This window comes from Hypanus sabinus, chromosome 9 (genome assembly GCF_030144855.1).
Source record: "Hypanus sabinus isolate sHypSab1 chromosome 9, sHypSab1.hap1, whole genome shotgun sequence".
Lineage (NCBI taxonomy): Eukaryota > Metazoa > Chordata > Chondrichthyes > Myliobatiformes > Dasyatidae > Hypanus > Hypanus sabinus.
This window is the reverse complement of record NC_082714.1, coordinates 5,562,359-5,586,918: the sequence shown is the minus strand read 5'-3', so window position 1 is coordinate 5,586,918 and position 24,560 is coordinate 5,562,359. Positions and strand designations below refer to the sequence as shown.

The following is a 24,560-nucleotide window of genomic DNA, read 5'->3' as shown; positions in this document are numbered from 1 at the left end:
AGAAAAGGGCATGCCTTAGGTGCTGGAGGTCCTTAATAATGGACGCTGCCTTTCTGAGACAACACTCCCTGAAGGTGTCTTGGGTACTTTGTAGGCTAGTATCCAAGATGGAGCCGACTAAATTTACAACCTTCTGCAGCTTCTTTCGGTCCTGTGCAGTAGCCCCTCCATACCAGACAGTGATGCAGTCTGTCAGAATGCTCTCCATGGTACATCTATAGAAGTTTTTGAGTGTATTTGTTGACATACCAAATACCTTCAAACTCCTAATGAAGTTTAGCCACTGTCTTGCCTTCTGTATAACTACATTGATTATGTTGGGACCAGCTTAGATCCTCAGAGATCTTGACACCCAGGAACTTGAAGCTGCTCACTCTCTCCACTTCTGATCCCTCTATGAGGATTGGCATGTGTTCCTTTGTCTTGCCCTTCCTGAAGTCCACAGTCAGCTCTTTCGTCTTACTGATGTTAAGTGCCAGGTTGTTACTGCAGCACCATTCCACTAGTTGGCATATCTCACTCCTGTACGCCCTCTCATCACCACCTGAAATTCTACCAACAATGGTTGTGTGGTCAGCAAATTTATAGATGGTATTTGAGCTTTGCCTAGCCACATAGTCATGGGTATAGAGAGAGTAGAGCAGTGGGCTAAGCACACACCCCTGAGGTGCACCAGTGTTGATTGTCAGTGAGGAGGATATGTTATCACCAATCCTCACAAATTGTGGTCTTCTGGTTAGGAAGTCGAGGATCCAATTGCAGAGAGAGGCACAGAGGCCTGATTCTGCAACTTCTCAAATCAGGATTGTGGGAATGATGGTATTACATGCTGTTGATAAACAGCATTCTGACGTAGGTGTTTGCGTTGTCCAGGTCAAAAGGCATTTGGAGAGCCATTGAGATTGTGTCTGCCATTGATCTATTCTGACACCCTGAGCTCTAATAGCATTTGTAAACTGTTATGCTACTGTGGAATGTGGAAGGGCTATGGTGCTGGGATGGAGGGAACCCCAATATTCCAGTAGGCCAGGGATGCAAAAGTTTCTGACTGGGTGCCGTGACACCCTCTGAGAGGTACTATCGCAAACTGGCAGGAATTGGTAGAGCTGATGCAGTTAGGATGTCAACTGTTCTCACAAAATACTTAGCGTAACGGTTAGCATGATGCTATTACAGCTCGGGGCGTTGGAGTTCAGAGTTCAATTCCAACATCGTCTGTGAGGAGTTTGTACATCCTCCCCATGGAAACGTGGGTTTCCTCTGGGTACTCCAGTTTCTTCCGTTGTCTGAAGACCCATCAGTTAGTAGGCTAACTGGTCAACGTAAGTTGTTCTGTGATTAGGATAGGGTTAAGTTGGCATGTAGCTGCTTGAAGATCGGGAAGGGTCTGTTCTGGGCCGTTTCTCGAAATAAATAAATAATAAAGAATCCCAAATCAGCGCCATCATACGTGCATGTCTTTCTTCTTCAGTAGTTCATGATGTTTTAGCTCGAGGTTGGGAAAAGATTACTTCTATTAAACCTGTGGCAATCAAAGCAGACAGAATCAGTATCCCAGCATCCGTAGCAACTGCTATCCTTCCATCAGAGGGGAAACTGGACCTCAATTAACTGAAAATCTGAGTTAGATGATTTACAATGTTCTTGGGGCCTCATAGAGTCACGGAGCAACACAGCAGGGATACTGGCCATTCAGCCCAACCAGTCATACCAATTACAGAGCTAATTCCAATTTCCTGCCTTTGGCCTGTATCCCTCAGGGCTGTGACCCTCCATGTAACTATCCTAGTGCTTCACAGAATTCCAAATACTGCATTTCAAACCAAAACACCTACTACTACAGGGGTGATCCATTCTGCAGACGCACAACCTGTATTGCTCTAGCATCGAAATTTTACTTCCTCTCTTTTTCTATCCCCTTTCTGGCTACTCTCTCACCCCTTCTCTTCACCTCCCTCCTTCCCTTTCTCCCATGGTCCACTCTTCTCCCCTATCAGATTCCTTCTTCTTCAGCCCTTTACCTGTTCCACCTATCACCTCCCAGTTTCTCACTTCATCCCCTCTCCCTCACCCACCCACCTTCCCCCTCACCTGGCCTCACCTATCACCTCCCAGCTTCTCACTTCATCCCCTCTCCCTCACCCACCCACCTTCCCCCTCACCTGGCCTCACCTATCACCTCCCAGCTTCTCACTTCATCCCCTCTCCCTCACCCACCCACCTTCCCCCTCACCTGGCCTCACCTATCACCTCCCAGCTTCTCACTTCATCCCCTCTCCCTCACCCACCCACCTTCCCCCTCACCTGGCCTCACCTATCACCTCCCAGCTTCTCACTTCATCCCCTCTCCCTCACCCACCCACCTTCCCCCTCACCTGGCCTCACCTATCACCTCCCAGCTTCTCACTTCATCCCCTGTCCCTCACCCACCCACCTTCCCCCTCACCTGACCTCACCTATCACCTCCCAGCTTCTCACTTCATCCCCTCTCCCTCACCCACCCACCTTCCCCCTCACCCGGCCTCACCTATCACCTCCCAGCTTCTCACTTCATCCCCTGTCCCTCACCCACCCACCTTCCCCCTCACCTGACCTCACCTATCACCTCCCAGCTTCTCACTTCATCCCCTGTCCTTCACCCACCCACCTTCCCCCTCACCTGGCCTCACCTATCACCTCCCAGCTTCTCACTTCATCCCCTGTCCCTCACCCACCCACCTTCCCCCTCACCTGGCCTCACCTATCACCTCCCAGCTTCTCACTTCATCCCCTGTCCCTCACCCACCCACCTTCCCCCTCACCTGACCTCACCTATCACCTCCCAGCTTCTCACTTCATCCCCTGTCCCTCACCCACCCACCTTCCCCCTCACCTATCACCTCCCAGCTTCTCACTTCATCCCCTGTCCCTCACCCACCCACCTTCCCCCTCACCTGGCCTCACCTATCACCTCCCAGCTTCTCACTTCATCCCCTCTCCCTCTCCCACCCACCTTCCCCCTCACCAGTCCTTCTGAAAGGTTTCAGCCCGAAACATCAACTGTACTTTTTTCCATAGATGCTGCCTGGCCTGCTGAGTTGTCCAGCATTTTGTGTGTGTTGCTTTCTTTTTACTGTTGGGTTTATTATAAAAGTCTTTAAAATAATAATCAAGCTATGACTCTGGAGAAATATTTAGCACTTGCTGCCTCTTTATTTAAATGAGGACTGCATTACCGGAAGCAAGCTTTGTCACTCTGAGCAAATTTTCAATCTTATACCCTAGGAAATACTTCAAGACGATTGTCTGCATTTAAAATTGATTCAGATTCAGAATCAGAATCGTATTTAATGCTTCTGACTTGTCATTTTGCTTCAGCAGTACAGAAGGAACTTTAAATTATAATAAGGTAATTACAATAACATACAATCAAGAGTGTGCTACGAGCTGCCAATGCAAGAGGTGCATACAAGCTCGATTTCAATGTTTAAAAGACGTTTGGATAGGTACATGGATGGAAGGGATAGGGAGGGCAATGGTCTGGCTGCAGATCGATGGGACTAAATGGTTTGGTGCGGACTAGATAGGCAGAAGGGTCTGTTTGTGTTCTATACTTTTCTATGACTCTAAGAAATATTTTAAAAATTTAATTAAATTAGTGCAAAAAGGAGCAAAAATAGTGAGGTAGTGTACATGGGTTCATTGTCCTTTCAGAAATCTGAAGATGGAGGGGAAGAAGCTGTTCCTAAAACCTTTAGTGTGTGTCTTCGGGCTCCTGTGCCTCCTCCCTGATGGTAGCAATGAGAAGAGGACATTTACTGGGTGACGGGGGTCCTTAATGATGGACGGCATCTTTTTGTGACATGTTTAAAGATGTTCATAACGCTGGGAGGCCAATGCCCATAGTGAAGCAACTGCCTGCAGCTTTTCCAATCACTCCAGTCGGTGATGCAGACAGTCAGAATGCTCTCCATGCTATGTAGAAATTTGCAGAGTCTTTGGTGCAATACCAAATCTCCTCAAACCTCTGTGAAATACGGACTCTCTAATTCACATGAAACATGCATCGGAGGTTCACAAGTAGGCCATTCAAGCCTGCTACCATTCCGGTAAACCACGATTGAACAGGAGTGAGACCAATCAGCTGCTTGAGTGGTGTCGCAGCAACAACCTTGCACTCAACATCAGTAAGACTAAGGAAAGGGGAGTCGGTAGAACACACGCCAGTCCTCACTCAGGATTCAGCAGTGGAAAAGAATGAGCAGCCTCCAACCTGATGGCATGAGCTTCAATTTCTAGAGCTTTCAGTGATGTCTACCCCATTCCCATTTCCCTCTCTCACCTTATCTCCTTACCTGCCCGTCACCTCCCTCTGCTGCTCCTCCCATTTCTTCCATGGTCTTCTGTACTCCCCTATCAGATTCCCGCTTCTCCAGCCTTTGATCTCTTTCACCCATCTTTATTTCACCCCCTCCCGCTCTCCTGTTCTCACCTACCACCTTGTACTTCTTCCACCCCTGCCCCACCTTCTTACTCTGACTTCTCATTTTTTTTCAGTCTTGGTGAAGGCTCTTGGCCCATAACATCGCTAGAAGCTCCCTGGCCTGCTGAGTTCCTCCAGTGTTTTGTGTGTGTTTCAGTGGGAAGGGTGAACAGTTTCTACATGGACATCAACACCTTGAAATATCTTTCCTGGGCCAACATATTGATGCAGTATGAGGAGATCAGGCATGTCACCAGGTTTCTACAGAGGTACCATGTAGAACATTCTGACTGGTTGTATCAACGTCTGCCCAGGATGGGAAAAAGCTGCAGAGGGTTGGAAGCCCAACCAGCTCCATCATGGGCACCAGCCTCCCAGCATTGAGGTAATCTTCAAAATGCAGTGTCTCAAGGTGTCAGCATCCAACCTCTCCACTGTAGACACGTGATTGTCTCATTGTTAAAATCAAGGTGGAAGTACAGGAGCCTGAAAGCACGCACTCAATGTTTTAAGCACAGCTTCTTCCCCTCTGCCATCAGATTTCTGAATGGTTTATGAATGTTACCTCATTATTTTGATCTCTTTTGTATTTCACTTTGCAAGTGAGTAACTTTTTAGGTACGGCACTGCACTGCTGCCACAAGACAACATACACCGTGTCATATTGTCCATCGGTAATATCAAACCTGATTCAGCTCAGTGCTCACAATCTTTCCATCCACACAATCTTTCACCCACTTATCAGGACAGTTTAAAAAAGCTCAAAGACCTGCTTCCAACACCTAAGAGGAATGGAGATCCAAAGACTCGTGATCATTTGGTAGAATGTACTTGCCTCTTGCCTGTTTTAACTAGATGGCCACCCACTTTTAGATTATGTCACAAGCTGGCACATCTTCTCCACATTCACACTCCAGATCTGATGCATCGCAATCTTTCTCCGTCGTCTAAACACGTCGGATACCAGGATGCAGCACAGCAGCTTAACAGCGGAACGCCTAACAGCCCCCTTGTAAGATTGGGGTTCAACTCCCTCTCTATCCCCCTACTCTCTTTCTCCCTCTCCCGCTTTCTCCCCTCCCCCCTCTCCCCTTCCCCCACTCTCCTCTCCCCCTCCCTCCAAGCCCTTCTCCCTCCTCACTCTCCTTCCCCCTCTTTCCCCTTCCCCATCCCTTTCTCTTCTCTTACATCCCACTCCCCTTTCCCTATTCACTCTAATCTTCCCTTCCCGTCTTCCATACTCCCTCCCTCACTCCCCTCCCCCTCCACTGTCCCCCCTACTCCCACCCCCACTCCCTCTCCTCCTCCCCTTGCCCCCTCCACTCTCTCCCCCTCCCCACTCTCCCTCTCCTCTTTCCCCTCCCCTCCCCTCCTTCCCTCTCCCCTCCACTCTCTCCCCTCCCCACCCCACCCTCACATCTCTCCCCCTCCCCTCTCCCCCTCTCCCCTCCTTCCCTCTCCCACTCCCCTCACCCCCTCTACTCTCTCCCCTCTTCCCCTTCCCCCTCCCCTTCCCTCTCTCCCCTCCCCCTCCTCTCTCCTCCTTTCCTGCTCCCCTCCCCCTCCATTCTTTCCCATACTTCCTCTCACACTCCCCTCCCACTCCCCCTTCCCCTTCTACTCTCTCTAACCCCCTCTCTCCCCACTCCCTGCCCCCTCCCCCTCTCCCCCTTCCCGCTCTCTCTCTGCCAAACTCTTACTCCCTCTCTTTACCCCTCCCTTCCCCTGCAGCTCCTCTCCCCTCCCCCGCTCTCTCTCTCCTCCTCCTCCTCCTCCTCCTCCTCTCGGTTTCAGGAAGCAGATTGATGTGTGCAACGTTTGAAGTTTAGTTAGAAATGCAACCAGTGTTCTGGGAGCCCAGGAGTTAACCAGAAAGAATGCTGGTGGCCTCACCAACGGGTTAACCAGGAAGTGTCTTAACCAGTCACCCTGGATGGCGTTTTCATTCCTGCCCTTCAGGTTAAACCAATCTGTGTGCGTTACTGTCACTGGGAGAGCAGAGAGTCTTGAGTGAGCACTGCGTGGTAGTTTAATATCTTCCCAAGAGCAGCCACACTGAGGTAAGTTCACAATGATTAATATTTCAGCAGCCGGCAGGGAGATGCTGCTGCAGGCTCAGTTTCAATTCCAGCACCAGCAGAATGCAGAACGAGGAATAATCCTGTAAACCGAGAGTCAAAGACCAAATCTATGTGTGCTACTGGAGAGGGAGGGGTCTGGTGGGCTGAGGAAGCAGCTCCATTACTGGAGTGTGCCACCACAGGGGCCTCGAGAGTGACCACTGCCTGATAGTTGATGTGTATGTAGTGGTGCTGGGAGTGCGAAGGTAAAGACTGCAATTATAAAAAAACACAATAAATATAAATACATCAGATCGCTTATATATTTAGATTGATTGTACGTCCATAAGGTGACACTGGGTACAGGAGTGTATGTACGTCAAAATCAGAATCAGGTTTATTATCACTGGCATGTGACGTAAAATTTGTTAACTTAGCAGCAGCAGTTCAATGTAATACATAACATAGAAGAAAAAACAAATTAAATAATAATAATAATAAATAAGTAAATCAATTACTTTATAGTATATTGAATAGGTTAAAAATAAAGAAAAAAACAGGAACAAATTGAAATACTATATATGAAAAAAGTGAGGTGGTGTCCATTTAGGAATCAGATGGCAGAGGGGAAGAAGCTGTTTCTGAATCACTGAGTGTGTGCCTTCAGGCTTCTGTATCTCCTACCTGATGGTAACAGTGAGAAAAGGGCATGCCCTGGGTGCTGGAGGTCCTTAATAATGGACGCTGCCTTTCTGACACACTGCTCCCTGAAGATGTCCTGGGTACTTTGTAGGCCAGTATCCAAGATGGAGCTGACTAGATTTGCAACCTCTGCAGCTTCTTCCGGTCCTGTGCAGTAGACTCGCCCCCCACCATACCAGACAGTGATGCAGCCTGTCAGAATGCTCTCCACAGTACAACTATAGAAGTTTTTGAGTGTATTTGCTGACATGCCAAATCTCTTCAAACTCCTAATGAAGTATAGCTGCTGTCTTATGACTACATTGATATACTGGGACCAGGTTAGATCTTCAGAGATACAGACACCCAGAAACTTGAGGCTGCTCACTCTCTCCACTTCTGATCCCTCAATGAGGATTGGTATGTGTTCCTTCGTCTTACTCTTCCTGAAGTCCACAGTCATCTTTTGTCTTACTGACGTTGAGTGCCAGGTTGTTGCTGCAGCACCACTCCACTAGTTGCCATATCTCACTCCAGTACACCCTCTCGTCACCACCTGAGATTCTACCAACAATGGTTGTATCGTCAGCAAATTTATAGATAGTGTTTGAGTTATGCCTATCCACACAGTCATGTGTATACAGAGAGTAGAGCAGTGGGCTAAGCACACACTCCTGAGGTGCACCAGTGTTGATCGTCAGCGAAAAGGATATGTTATCACCGATCTGCACAGATTGTGGTCTACCGATTAGGAAGTAGAGGATCCTCTGACAGAAAATGATAAAGTAGTGGTGGTTGGAGGTGTGGAGGGTTGGTTAGTGGGTGGAGGTGTTGATCAGCCTTCCTGCTTTGGGAAAGTAACTGTTTTGAGTCTGGTGGTCCTGGTGTGGATGCTACGTAGCCTCCTCCCTGATGGGAGTGGGACAAACAGTCCATGAGCAGGGTGGGTGGGATCCTTCATGATGTTACTGGCCCCTTTCTGATGGCAGATAGGCTGGTGCCAGTAATGCGTTGGGTCTAAGACTATGAACGTAAGAAATAAAAGACATTGCATGATTTATTCTTGTAACTAACTTACATTGTGCATAAAATTGATTTTGATTTTTAAAACTTCCTCTTGTTGCACCGTGTTCTAAGGATGTTTTAACTACATAATCGGCCAGGGTGAGACAGGAGCTCGGATTAAAGCTGTGGTGGTTAACTTGAGTGCGGCCTCACTGTTAACACTGAGAGCATTGGCAGAGAACTTGCAGGAGTATGTGGTGTGTAGGAGACAAACCAAGATGATTTGATGGTTTAAATTATTTCAGCCCCACACAGGGTAGCTGGACAGTCAGCAGATCAGGCCCTGTCTCAACCCGAAACATCGATTGTCCATTTCCTGCCTCGGTGACCCTCCTCCTTCCCTTTCTTTTATTGTCCACTCTCCTCTCCTATCAGATTCCTTCTTCAGCCCTTTACCCCTTCTACCTATCATCTTACTAAAATTCTCTTACTATCTTTTCCTTCAGTTAGTCCTGACGAAGGGTCTTGGCCCAAAACGTCGACTGTACTTCTCCCTATAGATGCTGCCTGGCCTGCTGTGTTCCACCAGCATTTTGTGTGTGTTGCTCGAATTTCCAGCATCTGCAGATTTCCTCGTGTTCACCTATCACCTGCCAGCTTCTACCCTTCCCCCTCCCCACACCACCTTACTCTGGCTTCTCACCCCTTTCCTTCCAGTCCTGAGGAAGCTTCTGGGCCTGAAATGCCGACTGCTTATTCCTCTCCATGGGTGCTGAGTTCCTCCAGCACCCTGTGTACTGCACCAGAGTCCTGCACGGACAGTCTCTCATGTCTCTGAAAGATTTAAACAGAAGGGCTGGTGAAGTTAGCAAATGAACCATGAGAGATTTGGAACATAGAACATGTGCGTGGTTGAAGCATGCTGCTGATGTCAATGCTTTGGGAAGGACCTTGTGACATAGGAGGAGAATTAGGCCATTTAGCCCATCAAATCTGCTTCGCCATTCAATCTTGACTGAATTATTTTCCCTCTGAACCCCTTTCCTCTGCCTTCTTCCATAACCTTTGATACCTTTACTAATTAAGTACCTATCACCCACTGCTTTTATACCCAATGACTTGGCCTCCACAGGCATCAGTGGCAATTAATTCCACAGATTCTGGCTAAAGAAATTCCTTCTCATCTCTGTTCTAAAGAGACATCCTCCTGTTCTGAGGCTGTACCCTCTGGTCCGAGACTCACCCCCTATTGGAAACATCCTCTCAACTTCATTCTGTCTAGGTCGTTCAATATTTGATATGTTTCAATGAGATTTCCCCCTCATTCTTCTAAACTCCGGAGATTACAGGCCAGGTCCATTAAAATGCTTCTCGCGTGTTAACTCTTTCATTCCTGGCATCATTCTCGTGGATCTCCTGTAAACTCTCTGTAATGCCAGCACAACTTTTCTTAGATAGTGGGGGTTACAGGTTTGATTACAGCTTTTAAGTTTATTTGGGTAAGTAAATAAGAGATTAAAGAAAAGAGAGTCTGCAGATGCTGGAAATCAGAGCAACAAACACAAAATGCTGGAGGAATTCAGCAGGTCAGGCAGCATCTCTGGAAATGAATAAATAGCCAATGATTTGGGCTGAGACCTTTCATCAGGAGATTAAGATTAGCTTTATTTGTCACATGTACTTTGAAACATACAGTGAAATGTGTCATTTGTTTTAACGGCCAACACACTCCAAGGATGTGCTAGGGGCAGCCCCACCAGTGTAGCCATCCTTCCGATGCCTACATAGCACACCCACGAATTACCTGAACCCATACGACTGTGGAATGTGAGATGAAACCGGATCCGGCACCCAGAGAAAATGCATAGGGTCACAAGGAGAACGTGCAAGCTCCTTACAGACAGTGGCGGAATCAAACCCCAATTGGGAATTGCTGCCTTTGTAAAGCCTTGCCCTAACCATGATGCTAGCCTGTCACCCTTCTGATCGTGGATGGGAGAGCTATGGTCCAGGTGTGGGTCAATGAGATTAGGCAGGAGAGCAGTTTAGCATGAACTAAATAGGCCAGAAAAGCCTATTCTGCGGTGTAGTGCTCTATAACACTACAATTGCTTACAATACTCCAGATGTAGTCTGACAAGTGCCTCACAAAGTCTTTAAAAGGTGGAGGAGGAGTGTTTTATGATCATTAATGATGTTCTAGTCAGCTGATTAATTGTGGTATATCTTTTTTCCCCTCAGCCCCTCCCAGGAGCCCGGTGCCATGGCAACAACGAGTGAGTGGCCGTGTACCCGCTGCACTTTCCTGAACCCCAGCATGCTGCGGCAGTGTTCCATCTGTGAGGCGCCGCGGGAGAGGCCGGACTTCAGCGACATTCTCCGTCTCAGCACTGAGGAGCCGCAGTGGGCCTGCTCCCGCTGCACCTTAAGGAATTCTGTCAACAAGAGCCAGTGCGACGTCTGTGGTTCCTTGCAGGCCCACACTCCCCTCTCGCCTCCCGCGGCCCCGCCTAATGGGCACCCCAAGGGCCTGCCAGCAGCAGTGGAACACCGTGGCCTCCCCTGCCCGCAGGACGCCGCCGGGAGACTGGTCAATGGCGATGCCCGCGGTGGCTGCAGCGAAGGGGCCGCGCCGGACGCCTCCAAAGCCTGGGCCTGCCAGCGCTGTACTCTTCACAACACGCCCTCGGCGAACTCGTGCTCGGCCTGCGGAGGGCCCCGCAAGCTCTCTCTGCCCAAGATCCCACCCGAAGCCCTGGTGGTGCCTGAGGTGGTGACCCCGGTGGGCTTCCAGCTGCCGTCAGGCCCGGTGATGGCAGGGCAGCTCGGCGAACTGATGGAGTCCGACGTGTCCCCCGTTCGCAGCACGGATGCCGAGAGCCCGTGCTCGCCGGTCATCAGCCCACTCTCTCCGCTGATCCAAAATAACCCGGTGCCGCGAAGCCGCAGGGAGGTGCCGCCCGCTGCCAAATTCCAGCCTCCCGCTCCGGAGCCCCCTGCCAGCAGCTCGCCTACCTCCAGCCCCCCTGTACCAGTGGCCAGGGGAGTTCCCCAGGGACAAGTGAAACCTGCTGCAAAACTCCAGGAACTGTTTTGCCCCAAGCGGCTGAGTGTTTTGGACGAGGAGATGGAGGTGGCGCCCAGTCAGTGGAAGTGTACGTCGTGCTCCCAGGCTAATTCCGCAGCTGTGCCGAAATGTGAAGCCTGCAGGACCGCCAAAGGTGGAGACGTCATAGACCTAACGGGGGACTCAGTGCGCTTCACTCCCTTCACTCCCTCCAGTCCCGACTTCACCACCTGGACTTGCTCAAAGTGCACTCTGAAAAACCCCACTGCTGTCCAGAAATGCACTGCCTGTTGTACCTCGAAGCTGCACGGTTTCCAAGACCATGGCCTCGCGGAGCGAGGGCCGCGGTGCCCGGACTGTAACATGGAGAGGGGCTCGAGCGGCACAGCCTGCGCCTCGTGTGGGGGCAGGGCCCCGGCCATGCGGAAGCCCATCAAACTCTTTCCAGTGCTGCCGCCCTCCTCCCGGGAGAAGTCCAACGAGTGGTCCTGTCCCGCCTGCACTCTCCTCAATGACCTGAAGGCAAAGCACTGTGCAGCCTGCCACACCCCACAGCAGTACCTCACGCTGAGGAAGGGCTCAAAGCCATTGAAGAGGAGAGAGAGTATCCTGGTGGAAGCAAGGAGAAAGACGGACGAAGGCGAGGCCAAAGAGTTGTGGGAGAACATCGTGAAGTTCTGCCAGGAGGTAAAACTGATTTTCACTATGAGTGTATGTTGCTGCAGGTATAACCCCATGATACATGGCCACTTGTAACTTGTCAGATGGGTATCTACTAATTAGGGCAACACACCCACAATGCTCAGCAGGTTAGGCAGCATTTGTGGAGAGGAATAAGCAGTCAATGTTATAGGCTGCTTCACTTCATCAGGACTGGGAGGGAGAGATTATCAGTGAAAAACGGGTGTGGGTAAGGGGGAGTGATAGGTGGATCCAGGTCTGTGCGTAATCAGCAGTGAGAGAGAGGGTGGGTTGCATCTATGAAGGGGAATATCTAGACACACACATCTTTTGCTACTCGTGCACAAAAGAATTTAAACTGCGCACAAAAGTTTGTCACCCTCTACCTCGTTGGCATGTTGATTATATTTCGTGATTGTACACAATCACATTTCCGGTTTCTGATGTGGATGTTGTTGGCAGTGTGGAGTTTGCCATGATTTGTCTACAGATTTTAGAACTGGTTTATTATATGGTTTTGATTGAAGAAATTGTTGATTCACCATGTCAAATTCCAAAGAGCAAAGGGTGTGAAGCACAAAAGAGCTGCTCGTTCATTTAAAGTGGAGTGGCTTTATGGAACAGTAGAAACTGCTGCACTGAAAGCTCATGAGGTTAGGAATATACAGCTATGAGAAATATTTATGTACAATACAGAAACTAGTGTTACCTGCGTGTATTGTCGTAATGCAAAAATTGCCAGAGAATTTGCAAGTGGGAAGAATATTTGGAAACTTGACCTGTTAAAGCGTAACTTAGAAAGCAGATCACATATGGATGGTGTGCGAAAACTCCGGCAGGAAAATCCTTCGTTACTCGCTGCAGGCCTGCTACGTATGTGTTGTGAGAGTGCAGATGAGCGAGAGTGAAAATGATCAAACCTAGAGGAGTTCAAAGTTCTTATTGACAGTGTTTTGATAACAGTTAAAATGATTACCTCTCTATATAAAGTCCAGTGCACACATGTTGTCACTGGGCAAAAAAACGCACAGCACAAGATCTTTGCGCACACAGGTCATTACAAATCGGAGGGGACATTGTAACCAGACCCTTCTTCAAAACTGGAGAGGAAGGGGACAGAAGTCCTGATGAAGTGTCTCGGCCCGAAATGGCGACTGTTTACTGTTTTCCATAGATGCTGCCAGACATGCTGAGTTTCTCTGGCATTTTGTGTGAGTTGCTTTGGATTTGCAGGACTTCTCGTGTTTGTAGCCAGAATAAAAAAAGTGGGGTGTTGGGGGAGGGGGAGTACAAGGTGGCAGCTGACAGGTTAGACCAGGGGTCGGCAACCTTTACCACTGAAAGAGCCATATGGACCCATTTCCCACAGAAAAGAAAACACTGGGAGCCACAAAACCCGTTGGACATTTAAAATGAAATAACACTGCATACAACGGTTTTTTTTTGCCTTTATGCTATGTATAAACAAACTATAATGTGTTGCATTTATGAAATTGATGAACTCCTGCAGAGAAAACGAAATTACATTTCTGCATGCAACAAAAACATTTTGAACTCCGAAAAAAAGACGTTGGGTTGAAGGTTACTCCATAGTTAGCCTACCTTGGATCGAAAAATTAAAAGAAATCGCGCACTGGCGGGTGTCAGGCATTGGCATTGACGTATATTAATAGCGATAAAAAACACGTTGTAGCAGTGTGCTACACGCAGCGCTAAAATAACGACACTGCAGTCAAAGGTAACTTTATTCGAACTAAACAGCCTTGCTTTAAAGCCTCCCTCAACCCGCCCCCCGTGGGCGCGGATGCTCCAAAAGACACGTACTCACAAACCCCCGTAGGCGATCTCCCTTAGCCGGAACGGTGGCTAATTGTGAGCTGGTTCGGATGTGCCAGGAAATGGTGTCGCCACAACGTTTTATTTAGATTGTACAAGGTCACCATAATCTTCAAATTTCGAATTACATTTCAAAAACTAACAAACTAACATAAAATACATTTTAATTAAATACTCATCATTTATTTTCCAAAGCCACGGGGAGCCGCAGCACAGAGATGAAAGAGTCACATGCGGCTTCGGAGCCGCGGGTTGCCGACCCCTGGGTTAGACCAAGTGAGGGGAGAGGTGGGTGGGGGAGGGAGTGTAGTAAGATGCTGGGAGGCAATAGGTGGATTAGGTAAAGGGCTAAAGAAAAAGAAATCTGAAAGGAGAGGACAGTGGCCATGGAGGCAGAGAAGGAGGAAGGAGGTGATGGTCAGGTCAGGTGAGGAGAGAAGGGGTGAGGGGGGAACCAGAACGGGGAATGGTAAAGGAGAGAAGGAGGGAGACTATTGGAAATTAGAAAAATCAGTGTTCATGCTGTAAGGTTAGGGGCCCCACAGACAATATGAGGTGTGGCTCCTCCACCTGTGAGTAGCCTCTGGAGCTGGAGGAGGCCATCGGAATGGGAACGAGAAGTTGAATTGAAAGGGATGGTCATGGGGAGATCCGATCTTTTACGGCGGACGCTTTTTGCCTTTGATAGACTTGTAAATGAACAGATTTGCTTGGTGCAGCACATCCCCATGGTGCTTTACACATTTCTGTAATTTGCAAGAACAAGGGACAGGAGGAAGTCATTTTGTGAGATGTATCTTTTCAATAATCTGTGATACCATTGCCTAGCAATAAAATGTATCACTCTGAGCAGTTATATCTTCAATTGATGTCACACAGCTCCTTGGGGTGTACCACATTTCTGAAACCCTCTTTGTGGTGAAATATTTCCCGATGCAACTCCTGTATGACCTGGCAAAATTCCAAAGATATTTCTCCATGTTCTGGGCTCGTTCACCAAACTTTATTTAGCTCTGATCAGTTTAAGCATCCAACGAGAGTACTACGTAATCTGCTACGTTCGAGGGAATGTCTGGTCTCTGAGGTATTTTATCCCTGATGATGGGGTGGAGCCCAGTCCGTAAATGGAGACCTAATGATGCACAGCTAACAAAGATACCGTGTTCCTGAGTTCTGCTTAGGGCAGTGCCAGCAGCTCAGGGAAAGCATGAATGAATTACAGGCTCAGGATCAGGTTTATTATCACTGGCATACTGTATGTCGTGAAATTTGTTGCTCTCTAGCAGCAGTACTGTGCAATGCATTGAAAAATTACTGTCAGTTAAAATAAGGAACATATTAAAAATAGTGCAGCAAGAGAGCAAAAGAGTGAGGTGGTGTTCCTGGGTTTATTGTCCTTTCAGAAATCTGATGATAGAGGGAAGAAGCTGTACCTAAAACGTTGAGTGTGTGTCTTCAGGCTCCTGTCCCTCCTTGGAAGGAGCTGCTGGCAGGGATGACAGCAGAGCAGCAATAGTGTGAGCTTCTGTTCTGGGGAAAGTGAGGAAGGTGCAGGATAGATGTATTCCAAAAAAAAGAAGAAATACTCAAATGGCAAAATAGCACAACCATGGCTGACAAGGGAAATCAAAGCTAATGTAAAAGCAAAAGAGAGAGCATACAACAAAGCAAAAATTAGTGGGAAGATAGAGGATTGGAAAGCTTTTAAAAACCTACAGAGAGCAACTAAAACAATCATTAACAGAAAAAGATTGTATGAAAGCAAGCCAACAAACTATCAAAGTGGATAGTAAAAGTTTTTTTCAAAAATGTAAAAAATAAAAGAGAGATGAGAGTGGATCTAGGACCGCTAGAAAATGAGGGCGGAGAAGTAATAACGAGGGCCAAGAAGATGGCAGCTGAATTAAATGAGTATTTTGCGTCAGTCTTTGCTGTGGAAGACACTGGACGTGTGCCAGATGTGGAAGGGTGTGACGGAAGAGACGTGAGCGAAGTTACTGTTACAAGGGAGAAGGTGCTCAAAAAGCTGAAAGGTCTAAGAATACAAAAGTCAAGTGGACCAGATTAACTGCACCCGCAGGATTCTGAAAAAGATAGTGTTAGAGACTGTGGTGGCATGAGCGATGATCTTTCAAAAATCATTGGACTCCAGCATGGTGCTAGAGGACTGGAAAATTGCAAATATCACTCCACTCTTTAAGAAAGGAGGAAGGCAGCAGAAAGGAAATTATAGACCAGTTAGCCTGACCTCAGTGGTTGGGAAGATGTTCGAGTCAATTTTTAAGGAGGAGGTTATGGAGTACTTGGTGACACAGGACAAGATTGTACAAAGTCAGTGCGGTTTCCTTAAGGGAAAATTTTGCCTGACGAACCTGCTGGAATTCTTTGAGGAGATTACAAGTAGGATAGATAAAGGAGATGCAGTGAATGTTGTATATTTGGACTTTCAGAAGGCCTTTGACAAGGTGCCACACATGAGGCTGCTTACCAAGTTAAGAGCACATGGTATTACAGGAAAGTTACTGACATGGTTAGAGCATTGGCTGATTGGTAGGAGGCAGCGAGTGGGAATAAAAAGATCCTTGTCTAGTTGGCTGCCAGTGACTAGTGGTGTTCTGCAGGGGTCAGTATTGGGACCACTTCTTTTTATGCTGTATGTCAATGATTTAGATGATGAAAAAGATGGCTTTGCTGCCAAGCTTGCAGATAGATTGGTGGAGGGACAGATAGTGCTGAGGAAACAGGAAGGCTGCAGAAGGAATAGACAAATTAGGAGAACGGGCAAGAGAGTGGGAAATGAAATACCATGTTGGAAAATGCATGGCCATGCACTTTGGTAGAAGAAATAAATGTGCAGACTATTTTCTAAACGGGGAGAAAATTCAAAAATCTCAAATGAAAAGGAACTTGGGAGTCCTTGTGCAGTACACCCTAAAGGTTAACTCACAGGATAAGTCAGTGGTGAGGAAGGTCTAGAATATAAGAGCAGGGGTGTGATGCTGAGGCTTTATAAGGCACTGGTGAGGCCTCACCTTGAGTATTGTGTACAGTTTTGAGCTCCTCACTGAAGACAAGATGTGTTGGCTTGGAGAGGGTTCAGAGAAGTTTCACAAGGATGATTCCGGGAATGAAAGGGTTATCATACAAGGAATGTTTGATGGCTCTGAGTCTGTGCTCACTGGAATTCAGAAGGATGAGGGGGGATCTCATTGAAACCTTTTGAATGTTGAAAGGCCTAGACAGTGTGGATGTGGAAAGGATGTTTCCCGTGGTGGAGTCTAGGACAAGAGGGCAGAGCCTCAGGATAAAGGGGCATCCATTCAAAACAGAGATGTGGAGAAATTTCATTAGCTAGAGGGTGGTGAATTTGTGGAATTTATTACCACAGGCAACTGTGGAGGCCAGGTTGTTGGGTGTATTTAAGGCAGAGATCGATAGATTCCTGGCATCAAAGGTTACACAGAGAAGACCGGGCAGTGGGGCTGAGGAGGGGAGAAAAGGATCAGCCATGATGGAATGGCAGAGCAGACTTGATGGACCAAATGGCCTAATTCTGCTCCTGTCTTATGGTCTCATGGTCCTTGTGGAAGTGGTGTCACTTTTATTTGTACAGTAACTAAAATTTGCCATTGTTTACATTGTTAGTCACTGTCTTATTGTGAGCTATCGCAGCATACATTATGTATAATATTCCAACAATAATAAAAGCCAGGAATTAAACAGTACTACTGTACTGTACCAGAGGATGTCTTGCAGTTCAGAGCTAAACTCGGTTTTGTAAAACTGCTTTGCAATGTTTGACATAAGGATTTAAGGGTTTAGTTGTAAAAATATCATCAGGTGATTGTGTGGTGTTGGTAATGTTTGAACAGCTAATACTCTAAGATCCAATGAATAAATCACTTTCTGATGCCATCCTTTTCCAAAGGAGTGGTTTACAGCGATTGCCTTTACATTACTGTCCTTATCCCCACCCTCCACTAACCCTGGTGTAAAAGTGACGTAACACAGACTCTGCTCCTGATAGACGAGACCAGATTCAGAGTATTGAGTGCAGTTCTGGTCACCTACCGACAGGAAAGATATCAAAAAGATTGAAGGTGTGCAGAGAACGATTAGAGGAATGTTGGCAGGGCCTGAGGACCTGAGTTATACGGGAAGATTGAATAGGTTACTCCTCAGAAAGTCGGAGATTGAGGGAAGATTTGATGGAAGTTTACAAAACTAAGAGGGGTAGCTATAAGGTAAATGCAAGTAGGTTCTTTTCACCTCTAGGATTTTTCTCTAGAGGTTAAGGGTGAAAAGTGTACTGTTTAGGGGAACCTGAGGGGGAACTTCTTCACTCAGAGGGTGGTGGGAGTGAGGAACGAGCTGCCAGTGGAAGTGGCGGATGTGAGTTTGATTTCAACATTTCAGAGCAGCTTGGATAAGTACATGGATGGAGGGCTGTGTGGGCCAGGTGTGGGTTGATGGGAGTAGGTAGAATTATAGTTTGGCATGGACTAAATGGGCCGAATGGCTGTACAGCTGTGCTGTAGTGCTCTGTGACTCTGACTCTATAACCACCAACCGTCCTGATGCCTCCTCAGATGCTGCAGTTTTTGCATTGTTGTTGAAGTACAGACTGTGGAGCCAAATGGCCTGTTTCCAGGCCAGCACAGCCGCGCTGTTAGGCCACACTTGGAGTACTGTGTCCAGTTCTGGTCGCCTCACTATAGGAAGGATGTGGAAGCATTGGAAAGGGTACAGAGGAGATTTACCAGGATGCTGCCTGGTTTAGAGAGTATGCATTATGTTCAGAGATTAAGGGAGCTAGGGCTTTACTCTCTGAAGAGAAGGAGGATGTGAGGAGACATGATAGGGGTGTACAAGATATTAAGAGGAATAGATAGAGTGGATAGCCAGTGCCTCTTCCCAAGGACACCACTGCTCAGTACAAGAGGACATGGCTTTAAGGTAAGGGGAGGGAATTTCAAGGGGGATATTAGAGGAAGGTTTTTACTCAGAGAGTGGTTGGTGTGTGGAATGCACTGCCTGAGTCAGTGGTGGAGGCAGATACACTAGAGAAATTTAAGAGACTACTAGACAGGTATATGGAGGAATTTGAAGTGGAGGGTTATATGGGAGGCAGGGTTTAAGAGTTGGCACAACATAGTGGGACAAATGGCCTGTACTGGGTCTATGTTTTATGTTAGAGTTAGTAAGCTGTGGCATTTTAAATTGACTCCCCCCCCCCCCCAAACACATCCTTGGACTATGTTGGTCATTGATACAAATTACATATTTCACTGTATGTTTCAATGTACATGTGACACAAAAAGCTAATCTTCAAATACTGTGTAATGTTTTTTACTTTTATAGCTGAATCCAGCCCTTCATTCGCATGCACAATGCCTGTGTTTTTTTTCAAATTTGGAACCAGGTGATGCTATCATCCTACACCTTTTGATGTGAGTTATAAGGACCCAGGAATATCAGCCACTTTCTTGTTTTGTGTCCAAGAATTTGTTCTGAATGTTAAAATTACACATGTTAATTACCGCAGCACATTCTGACTACACCTCGAGATAAGGTAATTGCTCAGGGCCCCAGTGAATAAATGTCATCCTGCAGGTTTTAGAGAAATGCGCGAGGGAGGATTTAAAAAAAATTATGTTTGTGAGTCTTCCAATTAAAATTCAGATGCAGTCCTGAGTATGTCTTTAGTTGCTCCATAGAAAACTGTAAAGTCGTGCGTGTGTGTGTCTTCTGTGAGCTCTAAATCACTCCCCTGTTATTTAGGGATACAGAGTGGAGTAATCCCTTCCTGCCCTTTGAGCCACATGGCCTCAGAAGCTCCCAACGATCTCGATCCCCCTAACCGAATCACAGAACAATTTACAACGACCAACATCTTCTGAATGATTGTGTGTGTACCCTGAAATATCATGCATTACGTTCCAGTTGGTTAACCAGGACAGCTGTTTATTTGGGACAACTCTTGAAGATAAAAACTAATTAAGGAAATTCAGGATTCCCTTTGTTTATTTGGGATAGTATGCTGCTTAATTGGAACAGGAAACTGTGGATGAACGGTTTCTAACATGGGTCAGTTGCGTGCACTTGTTTGGCCGTTAGACTCTACACTGTCCTTAGAAAGAACCTTTTTTTAAAAATAGCATTAGTTGCATGTGTTTGTGTTCAAAAAGTGGTCATTTTTGTCACAGTTGTCAAGAAATAAATAGTGAGTGTTTTGTTCACTGCGGTTTCAAGCATTGAAGCTTAGATATGCCGGAAATGGCTGGCAGTGAAAATGAAACAATTTCACTACTTCAATAAGTTAGGAACTATGAAGAATTTGAAGGTAACAATTTATGCTTCCAAGTTCCTGCCTAATAGCCTCATATTTTCCCTTACTCCAATTAAACACCCCTACCTCTTTTGCCTCCCTCCCTGTCCTTTCTGAAACATCTAAAGCCTGGCACTCAAAGTAACCATTCCAGCCCCTGAGCCATCCAAATCTCTGTAATGGCCACAACATCATAGCTCCAAATTCTGATCCACACTTTAAGCTCATCCACTTTGTTCATAATACTCTTTGCATTAAAATAGACACATCTCAAACCATCGGTCTGAGTGCGTCCCTTCTCTATCACCTGCCTATCCTCCCTCTCGCACTGTCTCCAAGCTTTCTCTATTTGTGAGCCAACCGCTTCTTACCTCTATCACTTCAGTTTGGTTCCCACCCCCCCCCCCCCAGCAATTCTAGTTTAAACTCCCCAGTAGCCTTAGCAAACCTCCCACCAGGATATTGGTCCCCCTCAGATTCAAGGGCAACCAGTCCTTTTTGTACAGTCACACCTGCCCCAAAAGAGGTCCCAATGATCCAGAAATCTGAATCCCTGCCCCCTGTTCCAATCCCTCAGCCTCGCATTTATCTTCCATCTCATTCTATTCGTAAACTCACTGTCACTTGGCACAGGCAGTAATCCCAAGATTACTATCTTTGAGGTCCTGCATCTCAACTTCCTTTCTAACTTCCAGTAGTCTGCTTTCAGGACCTCTTCCCTCTTCCTACCTATGTCATTGGTACCTATATGTACCATGACCTCTGGCTGTTCTCCTTCCCACTTCAGGATATCATAGACATGATCAGAAACATTCCAGACCCTGGCACCTGGGAGGCAAACTACCAATGGGCTAATTCTGCTCCTATGTCTTATGGCCAAACGCTCCTCATATGTTAACCCCTTCATTCCCATAATCATCCTCATGAGCCTCGTCTGGACTCTCTCCAATGACAACACATCCTTTCTGAGATATGGGGCCCAAAACTGTTGACAATACTAGTGTCTTATAAAGCCTCAGCCTTATATCCTTGTTTTTATATTCTACTTCCCTTGAACATTTCATGTGCCAACATTTCATTTGCTTTCTTTGCCACAGACTCAACCTGTAACTTAACCTTCTGGGAGTCTTGCACGAGGATTCCTAAGTCCCTCTGCACCTCTGATGTTTGAACCTTCTCCCCATTTAGATAATAGCCACAACCGATCGACAGATGATGCAATAGTCACTGCTCCTCATAACGTCCTTACACATCTGGAGAAGAAGAATGCTGTTCTTGGATGACAGTTCAGCATTCAACACCATAGTTCCATCCAGGCTTGACAAGAAGCTCAGAGACCTCGGCCTTGACCCTGCCTCGTGCAGCTGGATCCTGGACTTCCTGTCAGATCACCAGCAGGTTGTAAGAGTGGGCTTCCTCCAACCCTCTGACTCTCAATACAGGAGCACCTCAGGGCTGCGTACTGAGTGCCCTCCTTTACTCCCTGTACACCCATGACGGTATTGCCACTCGCACCTTCAATCTGTTAATTAAAGATGTGTCTATTTTAAATCAAGGAGTGTTGTGAACAAAGTGGATGAGCTTAGAGTGTGGATCAGTACGAAGATATGATGTGGTAGCCATTACAGAGACTTGGTTGGCTCAGGAACAGGATTGGTTATTTCAAGTGCCGGGTTTTAGATGTTTCAGAAAGGACAGAGAGGGAGGCAAAAGGGGTATGGGGTATAGCACTGTTGATCAGAGATAGTGTCACAGCTGCAGAAAAGGTGGACGCCGTGGAGGGATTGTCTACGGAGTCTTTCTGGGACAGGAAGGGGTCAATAACTTCACTGGGTGTTTTTTATAGGCCGCCAATAGTAACAGGGATATCGAGGAGCAGATGAGGAAACAGATCCTGGAAAGGTGTAATAATAACAGAGTTATTGTGATGGAAGATTTTAATTTCCCAGATATCGATTGGCATCTCCCTAGAGCAAGGGGTTAAGATGGGGTGGAGTTTGTTAGATGTGTTCAGGAAGTTTTCTTGACACAGTATGTAGGTAAGCCTACAAGAGGAGAGGCTGTACTTGATTTGGTATTGGGAAATGAACCTGGTCAGGTGTCAGATCTCTCAGTGGGAGAGCATTTTGCAGATAGTGATCATAATTCTGTCTCCTTTACAATAGCTTTGAAGAGAGATAGGAACAGACAAGTTAGACAAGTGTTTAATTGAAATAAGGGGAATTATGAGGCTATCGGGCAGGAAATTGGAGGCTTAAATTGGAAACAGATGTTCTCAGGGAAAAGTACAGAAGAAATGTGGCAAATATTTGTGTGGAGTTCTGTATAGGTACGTTCCAAAGAGACAGGGAAGTTATGGTAGGGTACAGGAACTGTGGTGTACAAAGGCTGTAATAAATCTAGTCAAAAAGAAAAGCTTACAAAAAGGTTCAGAGAGCTAGGTAATGTTAGAGATCTAGAAGATTATAAGGCTAATAGGAAGGAGCTTAAGAAGGAAATTAGGAGAGCCAGAAGGGGCTAAGAGAAGGCCTTGGTGGGCAGGATTAAGGAATATCCCAAGGCATTCTACAAGTAGGTGAAGAAGAAGAGGATAAGACGTGAAAGAATAGGACCTATCAAGTGTGACAGTGGGAAAGTGTGTATGGAACCGGAGGAAATAGCAGAGGTACTTAATGAATACTTTACTTAAGTATTCTCTGAGGAAAAAGATCTTGGTGATTGTAGTGATGACTTTCAGCAGACTGAAAAGCTTGAGCATGTAGATATTAAGGAAGAGGATGTACTGGAGCTTTTGGAAAGCATCAAGTTGGATAAGTTGCTGGGACCAGATGAGATCTACCCCAGGCTACTGTGGGAAGTGAGGGAGGGGATTGCTGAGCCTCTGGCAATGATCTTTGCGTCATCAATGGGGACAGGAGAGGTTTTGGAGTATTGGAGGGTTGTGAATGTTGTTCAAGAAAGGGAGTAGAGATAGCCCAGGAAATTATAGACCTTATCTCAGTGGTTGGTAAGTTGAGGGAGAAGATCCTGAGAGGCAGGATTTATGAACATTTGGAGAGGTATAATATGATTAGGAGTAATCAGCATGGCTTTGTCAAGGGCAGGTCGTGCCTTACGAGCCTGATTGAATTTTTTGAGTATGTGACTAAACACGTTGATGAAGGGCAGTAGATGTAGTGTATATGGATTTCAGCAAAGCATTTGATAAGGTATCCCATGCAAGACTTATTGAGAAAGTAAAGAGGCATGGGATCCAAGGAGACATTGCTTTGTGGATCCAGAACTGACTTGCCCACAGAAGGCAAAGAGTGGTTATAGATGGGTCATATTCGGCATGGAGGTCGGTCACCAGTGGGGTGCCTCAAGGATCTGTTCTGGGACCCCTACTCCATGATTTTTATAAATGACCTGGATGAGGAAGTGGAGGGATGTGTTAGTAAATTTGCTGATGACACAAAGGTTGGAGGTGTTGTGGATAGTGTGGAGGGCTGTCAGAGGTTACAACCGGACATTGATAGGATGCAAAACTGGGCTGAGAAGTGGCAGATGGAGTTCAACCCAGATAAATGTGAAGTAGTTCATTTTGGTAGGTCAAATATGATGGCAGAATATAGTATTAATGATAAGATTCTTGGCAGTGTGGAGGATCAGAGGGATCTTGGGGTCCAAGTCCATAGGAAGCTCAAAACAGCTGTGCAGGTTGACCCTGTGGTTAAGAAGGTGTATGGTGTATTGGCTTTCATCTATCGTGGAATTGAATTTAGGAGCCGAAAGGTAATGTTGCAGCTATATAGGACCCTGGTCAGACCCCACTTGGAGTACTGTGCTCAGTTCTGGTCACCTCACTACAAGAAGGATGTGGAGACCATAGAAAGGGTGCAGAGGAGATTTACAAGGATGTTGCCTAGATTGGGGAGCATGCCCTATGAGAATAGGTTGAGTGAACTGGGCCTTTTCTCCTTGGAGCAACAGAAGATGAGAGATGACCTGATAGAGGTGTATAAGATGATGAGAGGCATTGATCGTGTGGGTAGTCAAAGGCTTTTTCCCTGAGCTGAAATGATTACCACAAGAGGACACAGGTTTAAGGTGTTTGGAAGAAGATACAGAGGAGATGTCAGGGGTAAGTTTTTTACTCAGAGAGTGGTGAATGCGTGGAATGGTCTGCCGGCAACGGTGGTGGAGGCGGATACGATAGGGTCTTTTAAGAGGCTTTTAGATAGGTACATGGAGCTTAGTAAAATAGAGGGCTATAGGTAAGCCTAGTAACTTCTCAGATAAGGACATGTTCGGCACAACTTTATGGGCGGAAGGGTCTGTATTGTGCTGTAGGTTTTCTGTGTTTCAATGTAAGTTTGCCAACAATACCACTCTGATTGGCCTAATCTCAAACAATAACGAGATGGCCTTCAGGGAAGAAGTCATCTCTCTGACACAGTG

At 46.7% G+C, this 24,560-nt stretch overlaps 1 protein-coding gene across 8 annotated transcripts in view; it reads left to right on the top strand.

Moving 5' to 3' along the window:
* The window catches only part of capn15 (calpain 15), a 288,563-nt gene that overhangs the window by 189,680 nt on the left and 74,323 nt on the right, over window positions 1-24,560 (top strand). For 7 of the 8 annotated variants that reach the window (XM_059978926.1, XM_059978928.1, XM_059978924.1 and 4 more), the window contains one exon: window positions 10,450-11,962. In XM_059978926.1, the coding sequence (XP_059834909.1) occupies window positions 10,472-11,962 (1,491 nt within the window). In that variant the 5' untranslated portion in view covers window positions 10,450-10,471. Of the gene's footprint in view, window positions 1-6,196; window positions 6,523-10,449; window positions 11,963-24,560 lie in introns of those variants that run through there. The other variant, XM_059978929.1, reaches the window with a different exon arrangement.